This window comes from Nannospalax galili, unplaced genomic scaffold (assembly GCF_000622305.1).
Source record: "Nannospalax galili isolate Female #2095 unplaced genomic scaffold, S.galili_v1.0 scaffold28, whole genome shotgun sequence".
Classification (NCBI taxonomy): Eukaryota; Metazoa; Chordata; class Mammalia; order Rodentia; family Spalacidae; genus Nannospalax; species Nannospalax galili.
The window spans coordinates 1,229,918-1,249,558 of record NW_008359594.1 but is presented as its reverse complement, the minus strand read 5'-3'; the positions used below and the strand labels follow the sequence as shown (position 1 = coordinate 1,249,558).

Genomic DNA, 19,641 nt, shown 5'->3' with positions numbered 1-19,641 from the left:
GTCTCAAGGACCAGAGGTAGCAGAGGACACAGTCTAGGTCAAGGAGGCCTCTGCTTGCCCCTCCTCACAAGGTACTCAGGGTTCAGGGCTCTGGCAGCTTATGCCCATTGCCGGGGCAGCCTGGGACTATGTGACCTCTCACCTCCTCATCTTCCAACAGGATGAGGCGCACGATGGTGATGTGGATGGGGTTTCCAATGCTGGGGTCATGAAACAGGCCGGCCACCTGTCCAAGAGGCAGGGGAGTCAGGCTATGACTGGGACGTAGAAGATGGGAATCTGTGCCCATCCTTAGCTACCCATGGGAATGCACACCCAGTCACATACACAGGTTCCTTCATGAAGGTGCACACACTACTGTGGACCTGTGTACATTAGTGCCTATCCGTCTCTACACCTGTATACATACCACCCCCAACCAGCACAAACAAAATCCTCCTGGGTTGCCTCCCAGGACCCTAGCTTGTCCAGAGCAACAGCTTAGAATCTGCTTGCAAGCACTGATCCATCTGCCTGCAGCACAGCCAACAGCAGCCCAGATCTTTGAATGCCATTGCTTGGCCCATCTTACAGCCCTGGATCTGCCCATTCTATCCTGGGGACACAAGGACTAGACCACCCATGGAGTAGATGTGAATAGAGCCTGGGAGTCAGGGTGGGGACAGATGCAGAAATGGAGTCTCCCTACCACTCTGCTGCCCCATCCTCTCTGAGTCTGGCAGCTTGGGGTCACGGAAGCCCATATGTGCCTGTCAGAGGTCCCATGGCTAATGGGGATGACTTACTGAGCCTCAGGAAACAGGGTCTCCCCCCACGAAGATGGACGGTGCATCAAGGTGCAGGAATGTGAATACCAATAGTCATCTCCTCCTTTAAAGCTCCCACAGAAAAAAAGGGAGGCCAGCTTACAAATGGGGACAGCTATCAAGTCCCCAGTGGGCAGAGAGGGCAGTATAGGTTGGTTATGACTTCTGACAAGACATCAAGAAAAATAATATTCAGTGCTCAACAGATAAGAGCACTTGCTGCCAGAGGACCTGAATTTGGTTCCCAGAACCTACATCATTGCTAACAACCAACTGTAAGTCCAGTTCCAGAGGATCTGACATCTTCTTCTGGCCTCAGTGGGTACTGCATGCACAGGAGCACTTACATACATGTAAGCAACACATATACACACAAATATAAAAAAATTAAATTTTTTTGTCTTTTTGAGACAGGGTCTCCCTATAGCCCCAGCTGGCCTGGAACACGCTATATAGACTGGGCTGGCTTCAAACTCACAAAATCTGCCTGCCTCTGCCTCCCAAGTGCTGGAATTAAAGGCATGTGCCACCACGCCTAGCAACTAAAACTTTCAGTTTAAAAAGAAAAGTAATATTCAAATAGGAACAAGCACTTTTGTGTATGCAGACACATATGTATATATAAGCCATCTCACCGGCCCCCACCTTGTTTTTTGAGACAGGGTCTCTCACTGACCTACAGCTTGCTGATTAGGTTATGCTAATGAGCTTTAGGGCTCCACCTGTCTCCATCTCCAGATACTGGACTTACAAGCACATGCTACCCGCCTGGCTTTTTTTTTTTTTTGGGTCTTTTTGAGACAGGGTCTCCCTATAGTCCCAGCTGTCGTGGAACCCACTATGTAGACCAGGGTGGCCTTGAACTCACAGAGATCTGCCTGCCTCTGCCTCCCGAGTGCTGGGATTAAAGGTGTGTGCCACCATGCCTGGCCCTCCTGGCTTTTTTATGTGAGTTCTAGGGATTGAACACATGGCAAACACTCCACCAATTGAGTAATTCCCTTAGATCCTGGATACATCCTTTTTGTTTTAAAAACAGGCTCATCCCAAACTGGCCTGGAACTCATTATGCAGACCAGGTTGGCCTTAACCTCAAAGAGCTCCACTGCCTTCCAAGTGCTGGGATTAAAGGTGTGTGCCACCAAGCCCAGCCTAGACACATCCTTTTTGGACAGGATCACAGGCTGGAGAGATGGCTCAGTGGATGAGAGCACTTACTGCCTGTAGACCCAGATTCAATTTCTAGCACCCACATGACAGCTAACACTGGCCCTTAAACTCTAGTTCCAGGGGATGTGACACCCTCTTCCGGCCTCTTCAGGCACCAGGCATGCATGTGGTGCAATCCATACATGCAGGCAAAACACACATACACATTGAAAAACAAGACAAAGACAGGGTCTTTGTTACTATGTCAGTATATAGCCCTGGCTGGCCTGGAACTCACAGAGATCCCCATCTCTGCCTCCCAAGTTCTGGGATTAAAGATATGTGCCATCATACTCAGCCATGGAGACATTTTTTTTTTTGGTCTGTTTGAGACAGGGTCTCCTTATAGCCCAAGCTGTCCTGGACTCACCATGGAGACCAGGCTGGCCTCAAACTCACAGAGATCTGCCTGCCTCTGCCTCCTTAGTGCTGGGATTAAAGGTGTGCGCCACCAAGCCCGGTGAGACTTTTTTTTTTAAAGGTAAAAACAAAACAAATATCATGAAGAGGGCACAGAAACCTCTAATGTTAATGAAGATAACCTTTCAAAGTCAGAAAAGGTGAAGACAAAGTGATACCAGGGACTACCATCACCCCACATTCAGGCTGGAAGCCAGCCCTTCACTACCTGCCTCCCCCACATTCAGCCATCTCTGTCTGAGGTTCACCTGAATCTATTTTCTCTCTATCTCCAATACCACTGCCCAGGTCAAGTCACCACCATCCTCGGCTGAGGAAACACCTAATGTCTCCACACTCTGTGGCCCTTCCAGCTCAGAGAAGCCTGGTAGGGTCAGGGCAGGGGAATTCAAGAACCAGTCCCACCTCTACCCTGTACAGAGCTCAAAGAGTATGACAAGACTTGGGGCAAACTGTCTGACACTTGTCACCGAGGGGATGTCCTGTTAGGGCTGGGTGGGTCTTACTGTGCTCAAGCCCTGACCCACAGGGGTCTCAGAAGAGGTGAGTTGAGATGCATCCTGCTAACTGTTGGCAGTTCCATCCAAACTCCTGTCTCTGTCAAGCTGAGCCTTAAGAAGACACTAGAAGAGGCTCTTGGGGCTGGGAACCCTGCTCTGCCCATCTTCACCTGTGCAGGCCACAGGCCCTGCTGCCAGCGACAGTCTAAGCAGACCAGACTCAACAGAGAGGCTTGAGTGTGGCCTCTGAGGCAAAATGCTGTGGCCTTTGTCTCCCTAAAGAGCAAAGAGCAATGAGGGGAGCCAAGCCAAGAAAACCTGGCCCAGAGTTGCACTTGCTAATGAGGATTTGGGTAGATACTAGGGCAGATATGATGTCAGCAGGTAGGTATCAACTATGGCCATAAGCCCTTTTCTTCTTCCTTTATTTTATGTGTATGAGTGTTTTGTTCATATATGCACCACATGTGTGCCTAGTGCCCACAGAGGCCAGAAAAGGGTGTTGGATCCCATGGAACTGGAATTACAGCAGTTATGAGCCATCATGTAGGGGCTGGGAACCAAACCCAGGTCTTCTGCAAGAATAGCTAGTGCTCTTAACCACTGAGTCGTCTGTCCAGCCCCAGTACAGCTCTTTCTTTTGAGCCCTGGCTTTACAGCCATAAACCCTATCTGTTCTCAAGAGGCACTTCCTCTAGGATGGCAGCAAGCCATGGGCTAGCATGGGAGACGGCAGCACAGAACACTGACCCCAGGCTCCTCAGGCTTTGCTAGGCTGCACAGCATGACTCTGGCCTTGGAGACAGATAGCAGTACAGAAATCTGTTCTCCCAGTGGGCTGTAGGGAGCAGCTTGGCAACCTAAAGACTCTCGCCTATCTGCCAAGGAAGGGGAACCTGGCCCTGCAGTCAGCTTGGGAAGTCATCAGCCACAGTGCCACAGTCCCAACTGGGTGGGCCTTAGTTGCCATCCAGCTATGCCCTGCCTCACTGTGACCTCTTTCCCAGAGCCTCTGTTATCTCTACTGTCACTCAGAGTCAAGAGCCATATGCCCAGCCCACAAGGTGCTACCCTCACCCTCAGTTCAAATGAAGTCGCCAGCTAGTAGACCCCAGAGCTAGGACTTCCCAATTATAAGGTTTGTGAATACCCCAGATGGGGCTGGTCTGATGAGGCATGTCTATCCTTAGCTTTAAGCACAGGTCCTGACATACAGGTTTTGTTCAGGGCAGAGTACACGAACCAATCAACCCATGAGCTTCCAGGCAGACCCAGGGTGGGGATGGTCCAGGCCTTCACAAGGGGAGGGGCCTGTGCTGTGCAGTCTGCTGTCCAAGAAGGCCTACAGCTGTGTCTTTTGCCACTGCCCTCTTCTAGGGACACTGCCAGGCCCCTATTCCTCCCTAGTCTCAGAGCCTGGTGACCTCCTTCCTGCTTGGAGCCTAGACCTTGATCTGGGGCCCAGTTTGCCAATGTCTCTACCCTAATACCCACCCTTTGCATCCCACTCCAACACCACCCCAGTAGCAACCTCACCATGTTCATGATCGTTAGCACATAGCTTTCCACCTGTGGCTGCCCGTGGTACTCCACCATTTTGGCATCGGCCACCACCAGGGTCTCCACCCACTTCTCTTTGCTGACTGACCGCTGGTGCAGACGTCTCACTCGAGGCTGCTGTTGTCGCCACTGCTGCCGTCGTTCCCAACGCTCCCTCCGGGTCTCCAGCTCTGGGGACACTGTAGGGCCAAGATGGGATGGGTGAAATGCCCCAGGCACATGTCTCCAGGGAAGCTCCTTAGAAAGCTCTCTCTGGCATAAAAACAACAGCGCTGGGATAAGAGGCCAGAGTTCTAGATTACCCTCCTGGGTCTACCCCAGAACTGTGCTGTGTGACCCTCAGTAGGTCACTTCCCTTCTCTGATATGGGATTCTCAAGATTATTTCTATAAATAAACTCAACTGCCTCACAAGGTGACCCTGGAGGCAAATGAAATGGTAGGCATAAATCCAATAAAGTGGGGCTAGAGAGATTGTTCAGTGGTCTAGCACTGGCTGCTCTTCGAGGGGACCTAGGTTCAGTTCTCAGCACCTACACAGTGTCTAACAACTGTCCATAACTCCAGTTCTAGGGGAGCTGATGCACTCTTCTGGCCTCCTAAGGAACTGTACAGACATAGTGCACCTATATACATGAAGGCAAAACACTTATACACATAAAATAAATAAATAAATAAATAAATAAATAAATAAATAAATAAATAAATAAATAAAATGTTTTTTTAAAAAAAAACAGTAAAGTCTTGTGCCTAGCTGAGGGAAGTTCCTGGGTCCACAAAGCCAGAGACTGGGTCCCTGGTTCCCCATGTTGCTCCCTCCCTGGCTGAGGGGTTAGTGGTCTAACCTTCAACCTGGGAATAGTCAAGACCCAGATCCATTGATGGCCTGCTCCTCTACCTTGGGCTGCCTCAAGGTAGAGAAGGAAGCACATCTATGAAACTAGGGAAGCTGAGGCCACGAGCTATGTCTCTGTGGACAAATGGAGTCCCTGAGATGCGGGCAGCCACAGGTTGGCATGTGAGCTGAGCAGCCTCTGGTAGACAGCTCCTTGTCCGAAGTCTTCCGTAGTGGAGATGCCAGGCACTGAGCAGCAGGCCACCAGTAACAGAGGTCGGTTACTCTGGATGGAAGATGGGCAAGGAAGGCAGGAGGTTCCTCAACAATAGCCCGGGGGGACAGGCCACGGATGGCCCAGCCACTTGGAGAACAGTCGTTGGAGTCAGAGGTGCCCTTAGCAATATGAGCAGGGAGCAGAGGAAGATGGAGTGCCAAGGAGGGCAGGCAGGTGAGCAGCAGCAGGAGGGCCAGTCCAGGAAATCTTCTGGGCAACCTGACAGGCCCAGGTCACAGGCCCATGGCACATCAAAGGCTGTGATGGAAGCCTGCCAGTGTTTCTATTCATTCCACCTCTTTTATCCATCTATCTATCTATCTATCTATCTATCTATCTATCTATCTATCTATCTATCTATCATCTATCTATGTACCTCTAATCAGGGGAGCTGGGCATGGAGGTATTGAGAGAGGTTTCTAGAAAGGCCCTGTGTCTTCAGGTCATCCCCTGTCACAGTTCCATGGGGAAGTACATACCTTGCACCCCACAAGTGCCAGAAGCCCTAGAGCTATCCTGCTTGGCCTGAGGCTCAGGGGCTTGGCGCTTGTACACCAAGTGGGGTTGGGCATGTCCGGGCTGGGCTGGAACTCCATCCAAGGGCTCAATGAAGTAGTCCTCATTGGAGAGTTGGAACACACCTTTCTGGGGAAGGATCATGAGGGTCACACGGGGAAGGCTGGCACCTGCTGCCTTTCCACACACCCCAGAGGCCTCTCCTGCCCAGCTGACCTCCACCAGTACCTCCCCCCACCTGAACCAACCACAGACATATAGGGTGACTCCCTCCAGCTGGGCCATCACTGATGCTTTGCATCTTTCCCTGCTGTTCCACACAGCCAAAGGCTTCAAAGCAGAGCTCAGGCTCTTTCTAGATGCTTCTCAAAACATCTCTGAGAATTCTGCTCCTCACACCATTAGGAGGGAGAAAGGGGTCTGCATCGTCCACAGTCCCAGGCAACCCTGCCGAGTCAGGCAGCCCATGTCCAGGCCTCCAAGCTGTTTTGCAGCTCCTTTGCACACCACTATGGTCCCTTCCAGCTGGCCATAACTTCTGATGGACCTTCAGTCTCCCTGAGGCGATGAATCACTCAAAAGCAGCTCTGCCACACCCAAGGCACCCAGATGCCATTACCACCAAAACAACCTGCTCCTCGGGTCCACAGCTGGACAAAGAAGGGATGCTGGCAGGGGCACTTTGGACACTGTGTTTGGCATCAAGAGTTCAGGGAATGGTCCTGAACCATCCAGGCAGCCTCCTATGCCCTAGGGAAGCTACCATTCCAACAAGAAGAAGGTGTGAGCTTCCTCAGACTTTCCCTTCTGGCATCAATTAGACCCCATGGGTCATTCAGAGTCAAGGAGCCCAGGGTGCTATAAAATGCACCTGCTCTAGAAACTAACTGGTGACCTTGGGCAAGTTCCTCTCAAAGCCTGTTTCCTTATCTGTAGAATAGGAACCATGTCCCCTATACCTGGGTCCCCACATAGGGAGCTACATCTGAGAGGCAAACACAGGCTCCTAAACCAGAACATGTTACTACACACATGGGCTTCTGGGGCCCAGGTATTCTGAGGCCCATCATGTGTGCTACGTCACTGGGCCCATGACTTTTGCCTGAGCCATCTCAGCTGAGAGCTATTTGAAAGCCGGGCTTTCGTGTATGCATAAAGTCCACTCCATGCCTGCACCCCCACCCCCCACCAGGAGCTTGGAGGGCAGAAGCAGAAAGGGGACAATTAGGACTGCAGGTAGAGCCAGCATCACTTTTGAGCCTGGTAAAGACAGGAAGCAGAAGGCTTTCCTGGGAGCTCTGGTCTGAGCTACGAAGTGGCTAAGGGCAAGGAACCTAACTAGGTTGCTGCAGAGCATTAGTCCTAACTGATAACCCAGAGGAAGAGCTGTTTGCTTGGCCTCTGCAAACACTGGTGCTCCACACGGAATCCAGCACCTTCTATCCTACCTGGGACATTTTCAGGAATGCAAGGGTTGGTTCCTAAACCATACCCACCCTGCCAAAAATCATTTTAATAGACCCATGGGAATCTGGCTCACATAGAACTTTCAGATTTGCTGTCCTACAGACGTGCCACACTTTCCTTCATGGAGACTGGCTGAGAAAAAGGGCATTGGTCAAAGCCACCAGGCAACTGTGTGACAAAGCTAGAGGCACAGCCAGTGTGGCACCCACCCCATCCCCTCCAGATGCACACCCCAGAGAACTTACTAGGCCATCACAAGCACTGATGGCTGCAAGGCCACCTTCCAGTTCTGGGTCCTGCACATCACCGAGCAGGTAGCAGGCTGGGACATGGGTTCGGATATATGTGTGGCCCAGATTGCTGCGACGCCGAATCTCACTCACAAAACCTGGCGCCAACAGGTGCGGGTTGGCGGTCAGGTTGAAGAGCAGCTCTCGCCCACGGTACTGCAGCTGGTAGAAAGCGGAGGAGGCCCGGAGCCGAGACACATCCCGCTTGCGCAGCACCCGTGGCCACAGCTCGTAGGACAGGAAGGAGCCCCCAGCATCCACACGTACCGGGTGCACGATGTCCAGGGCCTCCCGACCCTCAGTTGTGAGACCTGCAGGGAGAGGGCTGCATGTAAGTCCAAGTTTCAAACTGATCACGAGGGACCAGAGAAGGGGCGGCTGAGAGAAGGCAATTGGGGTCAGAACGCGTAGACGCTCAAATCCCTACTAGCAGAGCATGGTAAAGCAGGCCTATAACCGCAGGGCTCAGGCCCGTGGGACCACTTGGAGTAGGAGGGCAGCCTCTACTATATAGCAATACCCTATCTCGGGAAAAGCAAAACTAAATTCTCTGTGCTTTCTACTAGCTCTGTTATTTCATCTCTCCACTTCAATAACGTCATCTGAATTCTCACAGTGACTTTTTTTTTTTTTTGGCCTTTTTGAGACAGGGTCTCCCTGTAGTCCCAGCTGACCTGGAACTGGCTATGCCTTGGAGTCACAGAGATCCTGATGCCTCTGCCTCCTGAGTGCTGGGACTAAAGGCTGGCACCACCACACCCCGCCCACAGTAACTTCTTAACCCACCTCCCTGCTTCCCCCTGAGGAGCCCTCAGTAGATCTATTTTCAACATGGCAGCCCACAGTCCTACTCTGCTTACAATCCTGAGGTAACTCTCATCTCACTTAGAGCAGAAGACAGTGGTGAAGGAGGCCCTAGGCAAGGGGACTTCTCCAATCTCCTCTCCAACTACTCCTCCTTAGAACCCTCCCTCCACAGGTCGCACAGGTCTCTTGAGACCCTCAGCAGGGACTCCCATGTCAGGATTTTGCACTAGTGTTCCCTGTGTCTAGCACACTCTTCTGTCTCTTTCACCTTTGCTCTGAGCTACTCTATGTTGTCAGAACAGCAGCTTTCAGGCTGAGCCTGGCCCTCAGTCAGCCCAACAATTTTCATCGGTCACTTCACTTTGTGTCAAGGTAAAAAAGATAGCATTTGGGGGCTGGAGAGGCGGCTCAGCAGTTAACAACACTGGTTGTTCTTGCAGAAGACCCGGGTTTGAATCCCAACACCCACATGGTAGCTAACAACTGTCCACAACTCCAGTTCCAAGGGATCCAACAGCGTCTTCTGTCCTCCGAGGGCACTGAACGACACGGGTGCACTTACCTACATGCAGGTAATGCACACATATACATAAAATAAAAAATTTTTAAATTTTGAAAAAATGATAGCATTTTGTTTATACAAGTGAACAACTTCCATTTCCTAGAACACCATGAGGCCCTGACTGGTAAATAATTTATATGTGCCAATAAAGAATTATACTTATAGCTGGAAATAATGGTGTACATCTTTAATCCAAGCACTCAGGAGGCAGAGGCAGGCAGATCTTTGTGAGACTGAGGCCAGCCTGGTCTATATAGCGAGTTCCAGGCCTGTTAGTGCTATAGGAAGACCCTATCTTGAAAAAAAGAATTACACCTATGAATATACCAAATAATATCAGAAACACCAGACACATAAGCTTTTCACACCAGATGGAGCCTTCTCACCTTGAACTATAAAAGGAGCACTTCTAAGACTGAGATGTAGCAGGGCTGATCCACTACCCCATCATTCATCACAAACCTTATTCAGGAAAAATGCCAGTGAGGGAACTCCATCTGGTCCAGGGCTGTAGCTCAAGTAGTTTCTCTGCCAGGGACACATGGCCCATTTCAAACTGACACTCAAAACTGTAGCCATCTAGATCTGCATTTGCTAACTCTGAGCCTTGAATAGCTCATTCACTTGTTATTCATAAATCTTCATCTCTTCCCTGCTTTGAACCCTGCTGCCTCTTTAACCCTCTCTTAGTCATTCTATAACATATATATGTGTATATATATATATATATATGATGTAGAGCATGATGTGCATCAAAGAGTTAATATTAATAATTAAGATGAGGTTAGGGGCTGGAAGAATAGCTCAGTTGGTAAAGTGCTTGCTATGTAAGCATGAAGATTTGAATTCAATGCCCAGAACCTAGGTTAAAGAAAAAAAAAGAAAAACACAGGGGACGTGGTAGCATGCACCTTTAACCCCAGGGTTCAGGAAGTAGAAGCAAGTGGATCTCTGTGAGACTGAGGCCAGCCTAGTCCAAATAGTGACTTCCAGGCGGGCTGAGAGTAGGGAGATCCTGTCGTCCCCTCCCCACCCCGCCAAAAAAAAAAAAAAAAATTAGGGACTGGAGAGTTGGCTCAGTGATTAAGATTACTGCCTGCTCTTGCAGAAGAACTGGGCTCAATCCCCAGCACCCACATGGCAGCTAACAGTACATAGCTCCAGTTCCAGAGGATCCAATGCCTTTTTCTGTCCTCCTCAGGCATTGCATGACAAGGGTGCACTTACATGCTGGCATAACACTCATATACATAAATTTTTTAAATTTTTTTAAAAAATTATTTTACGTGTATTGCCTGTGTGTAGGCAAGTGCACCTATGTTGTGTAATGCCCACGGAGGACAGAAGAGGCTGTCGGATCCCCTGGAACTGGAGTTCCGTACTGTTATTAGCTGCCATGTGGGTGCTGGGATTCGAACCCGGGTCTTCTGCAAGAACAACCAGTGTTCTTAACTGCTGAGCCATCTCTCTAGCCCCATAGATAATTAAAAAAAAAAAACAAAACAAAACAAACAAACAACAACAAAAAAAAACAATAGAAAAAGAAAAACTAACCCAGGCGTGGTGGCATGGGCTTTTAATCCTAGCACTGGGCAGACGGATAGGAAGATCCCTAAGCTTCCTAGTCAGCCATTCTAATCTAATTGATGAGCTCAGACCAATAAGAGACTGTCTCAAATGAGGTAGACAGAGCTCCTAATGATGATACCCAAGGTTGTTCTCTGTCTTCTACACGTATACATACATGCTGCACACACACACACACACACACACACATACATGAATTTTTTTTAATGATGAGAATAAAAGACCTTATTTGTGGGGTTAAGAGCACTGACTGCTCTTGCAGAGGACCTGTGTTCAATTCCCAGCACCCACATGGCAGCTACAAACCATTCTTAACTCCAGTTCCAGGGGAATCCGAAGCCCTCTTCTGACCTCCATGGCACTGCATGACACAGGTGCACTCACATACATGCAGGTAATACACTCATACACATACAATAAAAATAATAAAAAAAAATTAAAAAAAAAAAAGACCTTGTTTGCTGGGGGCTGGGGAGATGGCTCCGCGGTTAAAGAACCTGCTGCACAAGCCTGAGGACTTGAGTTCAAATCTCTAGAACACACATTAAAAAAAAACAGGCATGGTGTCATGGACCAGTGACCTGGGAAGGGGGTGTGGAATCAGGCAGAACCCTGAAGGTCATTGGCCAGCTAGACTAGCTCAACTGATGAGCTTCAGGTTCAGTGAAAAACATTGTTTCAAAAAACAAAGGTAGAGGGGCTAGAGAGATGGCTCAGCACTTGGCTGCTCTTCCAGAGGACCCTGGTTCAGTTTCTAGCACCCACATGGCAGCTAACAACCATTCTTAACTCCAGTTCCGAGAGATCTGGCGCCCTCTTCTGATCTCCATGGGCATTCCATGCATTTGGTGCACTTACATACATACACGCAGCCAAAATACTCACATATATAAAATTTTAAATAAATGTGGAGAATGGAGGAAAAAAATGCCCAATGTCTACCTCCAGCCTCCACATGCACACACATGCATGTGCACACACATTAACAAGTACAAGTACACACACACTAAACACAAACCTGTTTGCTAATGGCCACAGTATCAAGTAAAATGGGGAGTACTTGGTGAATTACAACCAACCAACTTAATGTAAATTCTGACATTGGGTTAAGATATACATATGTCTGTTTCTGACACAGTCTATTCATGACAACCTCCTTCAAGTCCTTGCTCAAATGTCTCTCTGTGAAGCCTTCCTCAATTTTATTTTAATGCTGTGACTCACTGGCTCCTCTGTCATCTCAGCCTTATTTTCCCTCATGGCGCTCTGACACACCCCATCATTTAACATTTTCATTATGTTTCCCTTTTAGTTTTTCTCTCCCAATGTAACCTTTAGGAAGGCAAGAATCTTTATATTCTTTGTTGAAGATTCTAAGTGCTGGAAGTGTCTGGAACTTAGTTGTTTTTCAGGAAATGTTTGTTGAATGAATGTGTCAATGGAATAATAACAGAACTTAGACTTTGGGGGCTCTCCTGGGAACTGAATGTACTGAGCTACCCTATAGAGCAGCACTTGGCCCACCAACTTCAATAACCATTGTTAGGATTGTCACTCCTCTGGTACATTACAAAATGTGTTCTCAGGTGCCTGTGGGGGTCTGCAAGTGTTTGTTGGCCTCCTGGGATGGGGAGGACCACCCAGGTGGGACTCTCTGAAGCCAGTCTACCCATCTCAATGCAGTAGCCCTGATTCTTTTTCTTTCTTTCTTTTCTTTCTTTTTTTCTTTTTTTTCAATTACAAAAGAGTTTATTTTGGCTTAAACTTCCAGAGAGGAGAGTCCATAGTGGCCCTGAGTTCTTTCTCTGCAAAAGCTTCTATGAAGGAAGGGCTCCAGGGCTGGAGAAAGCCTACAGAGCTCAGCACAAGCCTTTAGGGCTTGAAAAACTCTCCCTGTCACTCTGTCCTCTTAAGATTTCCTGGAAAGGCAAGGATTCTTCAGGTTTGCTTGTTTGTTTGCCATGATTTCGTCTCAGAAAAAGGAGGACCAAGGAAATTGATTATATTGAAAGACAGCTATCAAAATAACTTTAAAAGTAGAGTATGGAATTACGTAGTCATTTACTGAATCATTAAACAATGTCTAATGGCAACTCTAGTCATTTTGAAGCAGTGATGAGTATAAAAACAATTCAAAGTATCTGCATCAAGTGTAATGAGATAAGAAAACTATCTGCAGGACTCAGTCAATAAAGTGCTTGCCTTGTGAGAATGCGTTCAAGCCCCAGACCCACATAAAAAGTCAGGTGCGGTGAATCATGCATATAATCCCAGTGAGACAGGAGGATCCCTGGGGACTCAAAGGCCAGCTAGCCTGGCTAAACTGGTGAGTGCTGGGCCAATGAGTGACTCTGTCTCAAAGGAAGTACAGTATTCCTGAGGATAACACCCAAGGTTGTCCTCTGTACTACACACACACGTGTACATGAACACGTATATACACACACACACACAAATATACACTCACACTATTAGGATTTGTTGGTAATATTTCTAATTAAAGGTTCATATTTTGTAATTTAAATTTGCTAGTAATATTCAAGGAAATGTTAAATACCATTTAGAAGGTATAAAAATTACAGATGTAGGCTGGGTGTGGTGGCATACACCTTTGATCCTAGCACTAATGAAGCAGAGGCAGGTAGATCTCTGAGTTCTAGACTAGCCAGGATTATATAGTAAGACCCTGAAAGAGATGTAAAAATTTCCAATCCAAGTTCATAGATTCCCTAGGATTTGTGATCCCTTAGGCTGAAGACCCTAGGTTAAGACACTTGAATATGGTCCGCCAGACTGCTTTCTTGGTAAGAAAGCAAAGGGAGACTCATAGAGGTAGACACTAACCCAAAGTCACACACAAAGAGTGGCAGAATTAAGACTTGAACCCAAGTTTCCCAATTTTGTAAAGAATTTGGATTAGACAAGTTTCTTTGGGAAGTCCATACCTAGTCTTTAAAAGAAATCTCACAGGGCTAGGGATAAGGTTCAGTTGGTAGAGTGCCTGCCTCACACACACAAAACCCTGGATTCAGTCCCCAAAACTGCAAAGAACTGGGCGTAATAGTGTATACCTATAATTCTAGCATTTGGAAGGTCGAGGAAGATCAGAAGCTCAAGGTCAGCCTTGGCTACATAGGGAGTTTGAGACCAGCCTGGGATATATACAAATCTCAAAACAAGTCAAAAAGACAAAAAAAAAAATCTCTTGTGCACATTTACCCACACTGTGACAGTGCTCTCTGAGTCACATGCTGTTGTCCCCCAACCCTTACCCTCTCTGCAGTGTCTAGATTCTGAGCAGTTAGCACACTCTGATATTCTCTCAGTCCAGGTCCTGCCCAGACAGCTCCTGGGAAACTTGGCTGTTCATGACAGTGACTCCTCAGGCCCATGGGAATATCCTGGTTCAAGTGTCTTGCAGATGTGCCCCAAGGACTCTTTGCTCCTGCCTACCAAGTTAGGATACTGAGCCTACTCAGAGGCTCCCCCATGGTCATGTTACAGAACCAAACTTATCCATCTCCTGCCAGAGCTCATACAGGGTGCCCTCCACATACCAATGATGTGCCCCTGCTCATGACAATGCCCTCTGCCCACAGCTGTCCTACTAGCACAGGCCTCCAAGTGCCTTCTCCAAGAGTCATAAGCCAGCTGAGCCAGAGAGAATTGCTGTGTAGCTCTGAGCAAATCTTTCCCATCAATGAGCTTCAGGGGGGTGGTGAGTGCAAAGAGTTCCCAGACTTCCTGGACAAGAGAATTTTTTAAAAACAAATTCCCAGGCCTCATCCCAGCCTCACTGAATCAGCATCCAGGACGAGGGAAGCTGTGCTTTTAACATGAGCCTCTAGGACCTGGGGCATGAGGAAGTGAGGGAATCTCCCACTGAGAATGAACTTGGCTGACCATCAGCAGTACCTACAGAGCTTTGAAAAACTACAGGCACAAGCTGGGCATGGTGGCACACAGCCTTTAATCCCAGCACTTGGGAGGCAGATGCAGGAAGATCTTTGTGAGCTCAAGGCCAACCTTGTCTACATAAGGGAGTTCCAGGCCAGCTGGGACTACAGGGAGACCCTGTCTCAAAAAGACCAAAAAAAAAAAAAAAAGAAAAAAAATAGGACCTAGCCCACAAATTTCTAGCCCACATATTGACTGTGGGGTGCCAGTATGCTTATGCTATGTAATCATACCTTCCCAGATGTTCCAGTCAGGTCATTTCAGTGACTAGCATTCTGAAGTCACTGCAGGCTTACTGCCCTGGTGTCCTCATAAAGGTATTTGTGACTACAACTCCATGAAAACAGGCTACAGACCTGTTTTTATTTACTGATGTTTTGGGTTTGCTTTGGCTAGCACCAATGTTGAAAAAGTATTTTAGTCAATTGCCAGTGTTTTGGTGAAATTATAGGATCTTGGGCTAGAGAGATGGCTCGGCAGTTAAGATCACTGGCTGCTCTTACAAAAGACCCAGGTTCAGTTCCCAACACCCACCCACATGGTGACTAACGACCATACAGTAATTCTAGTTCTGGGGATCTAACACTCTCTTCTGGCCTCCACAGGCATTGCATGCACATAGTACACTTAAATACATGCAGGCAAAATACTTATAATAAAATAAAAATTCATTGAAACTAAAAATTAAATTTTCTAAAAAATCATAGGATTTTTACACAAAAACTTTAAAATTCTTAGTTTTCCTTAAAGTCTTATCTCTATACGTCAGGCCTAAATTCCCACGTGGCAAAAGTGGCTGGAGCCGAACAGTGAGGCCCTTTAGATAACAGCTGATGTTCCCCATCTGTCTCTAGCCCCATAGTTGTTATTATGCCTAACACTGAGGGACCATAGTAGGTAGGCTGCATGTTAGTATCATGCTTGTGTTTTCTTTCACTTAGTAAAAACTGAGTCTCTAACCAAAATGGAAAAAGCAAGAACTAGGCCAAGGGCCCTTGTTTCAAAACAAACCTGCCTCAGCAGCCTTGTTTGCTCATTTCTCTTATGAAATGCCAGGTCCATGGCACCTGGTATGTGGCCCTCAGCTGCTCACTGTGTGGGAGCATTAGGTGTTCCAAAGTCCAGGGAAATGCAAAATACACCATCCTACTTTCAAAACAGAGATGGGCACACAGCATCCACGGCCTCCATTCTGGCACCAGTGCAGGGGGGAGATGCCCCTTGCTTGGACTGAGATGAAGAACTACTTCATGAAATGCCCATTTGAAATGGTACTCAGGTCCTCATGCTTGTAAGCACTTTACCTATTCAGCCATCTCCCCAGCCCTAAAACATTTTAAAAGATAAGCTGTGTGTGGTAGCCAATGTGGTAGCCAGTAGGCAGTCAGATGTTTGTGAATTTGAGGCCAGCATGGGCTACATAGCAAGTTCCAGGCCAGATGGGGGCTACAGGGAGACCCTGTTTCAAAAAGACCAAAAAAAAAATTATTTTAAAGAGAAGTACAACAAGTTAAAGCATAAGCAACTCTCAGTGATGCCATCAAGGACAAATGCAGGTTCTAAAACATTCACCAGGTGGACTGGCACAGGAGGAGAGCTGAAGTTCCTTTGGGATGGCAACAGGCACCAGCCAGCAAGATGATAGAGGCTCATGACCAAGTGTTCTGCTAGGTCAGAAGGACTGCTCTGATTGTACTGAACACCTACCATAGGCCACACTACAGTGTTAAAGATTCCGCTTACCACCCCTAGGCGACAACTTTCCCTTTGGAGCTTCTGCCAGGGAAATGTCAATATTGTGCTTACTCTCACTTCCCTATCAAGAACCTAAGTTACTAACAATCCAGCCCTTCAAATGACCTGTGGCACATGCCAAGCAGGCAAAATAGCAGTGGGGGCATGTGAGTGTCACACATCTTGCTCTGGGAAACATTCTGCCCTATCCTGGTATGCACACAGCAATACAGTGGGAAATAAAGCCTGTGTGAGGGATGACAGGCATGACTGAGCCCTACAACCCCAACAAATCCTTGGACTTGTCACAGGTAGAGAAAAAATTAGTACAAATTTTCGTAAACATGAGCCTAGGGCACAGCCTTTGAGGTAACATTCAGTGGCTTAAAGAAAGACAAGAAGGTCAGCAACCTCAGTCAGAAATACTGGGAGAGATGGGAGGGCCCCATATTACATATCTAGAAGGATTCCAGAGATAGACTTTCTACCCTGGGGAACCTTAATGCCCAGATTAGTTGGGGGAGGCTGCAAATCCAAACAGCAGGACTCACAGACTCCCTAAATCCTATGGCGTCTGTCTAGCAGATTAACAAAGATAATGGTATGGCAGTCACTATCCAATGCATGGCAGTCACTATCCAAGAATAAGCAAAGGACATTCAGAACTTCAGTCCTCATAAAAAAAATCCTGCTGGGTGTGGTGGCCCATTGCTTTAATCCAGCATTCAGGAGCCAGAGGCAGGACAGTTTGTGTGAGTTCCAGACCAGCTGGGTCTATATAGTGAGTTCCAGGTTAGCTAGTACTACACAGTGAGACCCTGTCTCAAAAAGCAAACAAAACAACAAAATCTTATGAGATTTACCCCTCCCCCAACGCACACAACCTTTTTCAGGGGCCCTGGACCCACTGTGCAAGCACCCCCTTTCGGCCACTCTCACTGGCAGGTCACTAATTTTGGGGGCCTGTTTTCTCACCCATAAAAGTTTTACATCACCTGCCTTGCAAAGATCATGTGAGATGACCAGAAATAGGAATGAGTGAGGCTGGACTTCGGTGAATGCTCATTAAATATCTGTCCCCAGTCTCATCCCTCACCTTCCCCACCTTCTGGTCTTACAGCTTGCTAGACCAAACCTCCCTAGGACACTGCTCTCCTTAGCCATTCCTCTCTGTGGTTTAAATATCCCCTACGTTCAGGCCCACAGCCACAGTTCCTCCACTAGAGAGCCAGTGGCCAGGGCAGCTTTTCCTCAAGGTTGCTCCTGCCCCTTCCACACTGGTCCAGCCCACCCAGAGTTCATCCATCCTTCCAATCCCTTCAACCTCAGTCCCCTCCTCCCCTGCAGTGTCCCTGAATCCCTCACCTACAGATACTTTCCCCAATACTTGACCAGCGGGACCTGGAACTCCTTAAGATCCTGGCCAGGGGTCTCCCACACCCCTAACTCTCATATTCTCAGGCCAGCGGTTCTGAATTCGACAGAAGCTCTGCTGCAGGTCGCAGCCAAACAAGAGCCTGGACACCCGCCAGACGCTCTTCTGAGGCCGGGTGGGGCCGGGAGAGTTAACCCAGGGCGAAGGAAGAAGCTCCGGCTCCCCATTCCCCACCAGCGCCTTCACACTTGGGGGAGGGGGAGGCAGGAAATGCAAGGGCCGCGCCGACCCGGCCCCCCACACTGCCGGGGGGAACCCGAGCAGCCCTGCGACCTGGCGCGGTTGCGGAGGGTGTCCTGGCCGGCTGGATTTCCAGCCGAGCCACCCGAAAGAGGTGAGAAGCCGGCTTCTACGCGACGAGTCCAGCCTTTCGGACGAGCGCTGTCCCGGGAGGTGCGAGCATCCCTGCACCCGCGGCGTGGAAGCTGGAGCCCACAGAGTGCAAGGAGCCTACTCCCGTGATCGTCCCCATCGCCAGGCTGCGTCCGGGCCGAGGACATCGCTCCGTCGCCTGCCCGACCCCAGCCCTATCCCGAGCTCTTACAACGAGTCCCAGGCGGAGCCAGTTCCCAGCCGGGTCTACCGAGGTGAGAAGGGGCTGGAGATGCAGGGAGGGTGGCAGGGTCCGGCGGGTCCGCGAGGCTCGGCCACCCACCTGAGGCAGGTCCCGGGACACCCCGCGCCAGAGCGCAGAGAACCAGGAGCACCCGGCGCAGTAGCGGCGCGAGGCTGCCGGGACTCCGACGACCGTACATGGTTGAGGCCGGGTGGCCGCCAGGCGATCCTTCCGGAATGCGCTTGTCTGTCGGGTGCGGATCCCTGCAGGGTCCCGGGTCCGACTCAGGACATGCCTGGCCGCGTGCAGATCTTGCGGTCCCGGCCCCGACTCCGGCCGGCGGGCAGCTGCATTCGCTCCCGGGGCAACAAAGACTGCAAGGCCCGCCCCCTCGGCCGACTGCTGAGACCAAGAAAAGAGAGCTAGAAGGAGAAAAGAAAGAAAAGGAAGGCGGGAGGGAGGGAGGGGAGCGCGGCGCCGGCCCTGCCCCGCCCCGCGGGCTCCTGCCCCCGCCCCTGCCGCCCGTCCCGCCCCCTCAGGGTTCTGGCCGCCCACAGCTAGCAGGGCGGAGCAGGGGATCGCAGCTGCATAGGACAGATGCCCGAACGCCCGCAGGGCCGAGGGCGTCCCCTGGCGGTAGACCTTGTCCGAGCCGCCTGTACCCTCCAGGGCCCCCAAAGAATCTAGAGTTGCTGGATGGAGTTTCTGCCTTGTCCTCAATCTGTGCTTCCCGGGCCAAGCAGGCTCAAGTAGGGGACTTGGACACCTCCCAAAGAACCAGGATCACACAGATGAGGCAGGGCCCTGGATTCTAGATCTGACCTCAAAGTCAACTCAATAAAGAGACCTGGGGCCTCTTTCCACTGGCAACAGTTTTCCACTTGAGGTAGATTCCTGCTTTCCTTGTCTCCAGACTTTTTATTGTCTGTGCCCTGAAGGCCAGCACAGAGTTCAGCCAACAGCCAGGGGACTTTGGTGGATCAGGATAGTGCCCACAGACTTTCAGCAAGGGGCCCTGGGAGCCTGGAAGCTCACCAGCCCGTACCTGACAACCCAGAGGCCTGACCAAACACCCAGCATCTTTGGTAGCCCCAACTCTGGCTCTGGCTTCCACATCCCCTTAG

The 19,641-nt window shown here is 49.4% G+C and overlaps 1 protein-coding gene across 1 annotated transcript in view; it reads right to left on the bottom strand.

Annotated features, from left to right (window-relative positions):
* Adamts7 (ADAM metallopeptidase with thrombospondin type 1 motif 7) overlaps positions 1–18,952 on the bottom strand; it is a 44,251-nt gene extending 25,299 nt beyond the window's left edge. The window contains exons 1-5 of the mRNA XM_029558806.1: positions 18,617–18,952; positions 7,835–8,190; positions 6,086–6,251; positions 4,472–4,674; positions 143–226 (exon numbers count right to left, since the gene is read on the bottom strand). Of these exons, the coding sequence (XP_029414666.1) occupies positions 143–226; positions 4,472–4,674; positions 6,086–6,251; positions 7,835–8,190; positions 18,617–18,716 (909 nt within the window). The 5' untranslated portion in view covers positions 18,717–18,952. The remainder of the gene's footprint in view (positions 1–142; positions 227–4,471; positions 4,675–6,085; positions 6,252–7,834; positions 8,191–18,616) is intronic.
* Between the last annotated feature and the right edge of the window lie 689 nt (positions 18,953–19,641).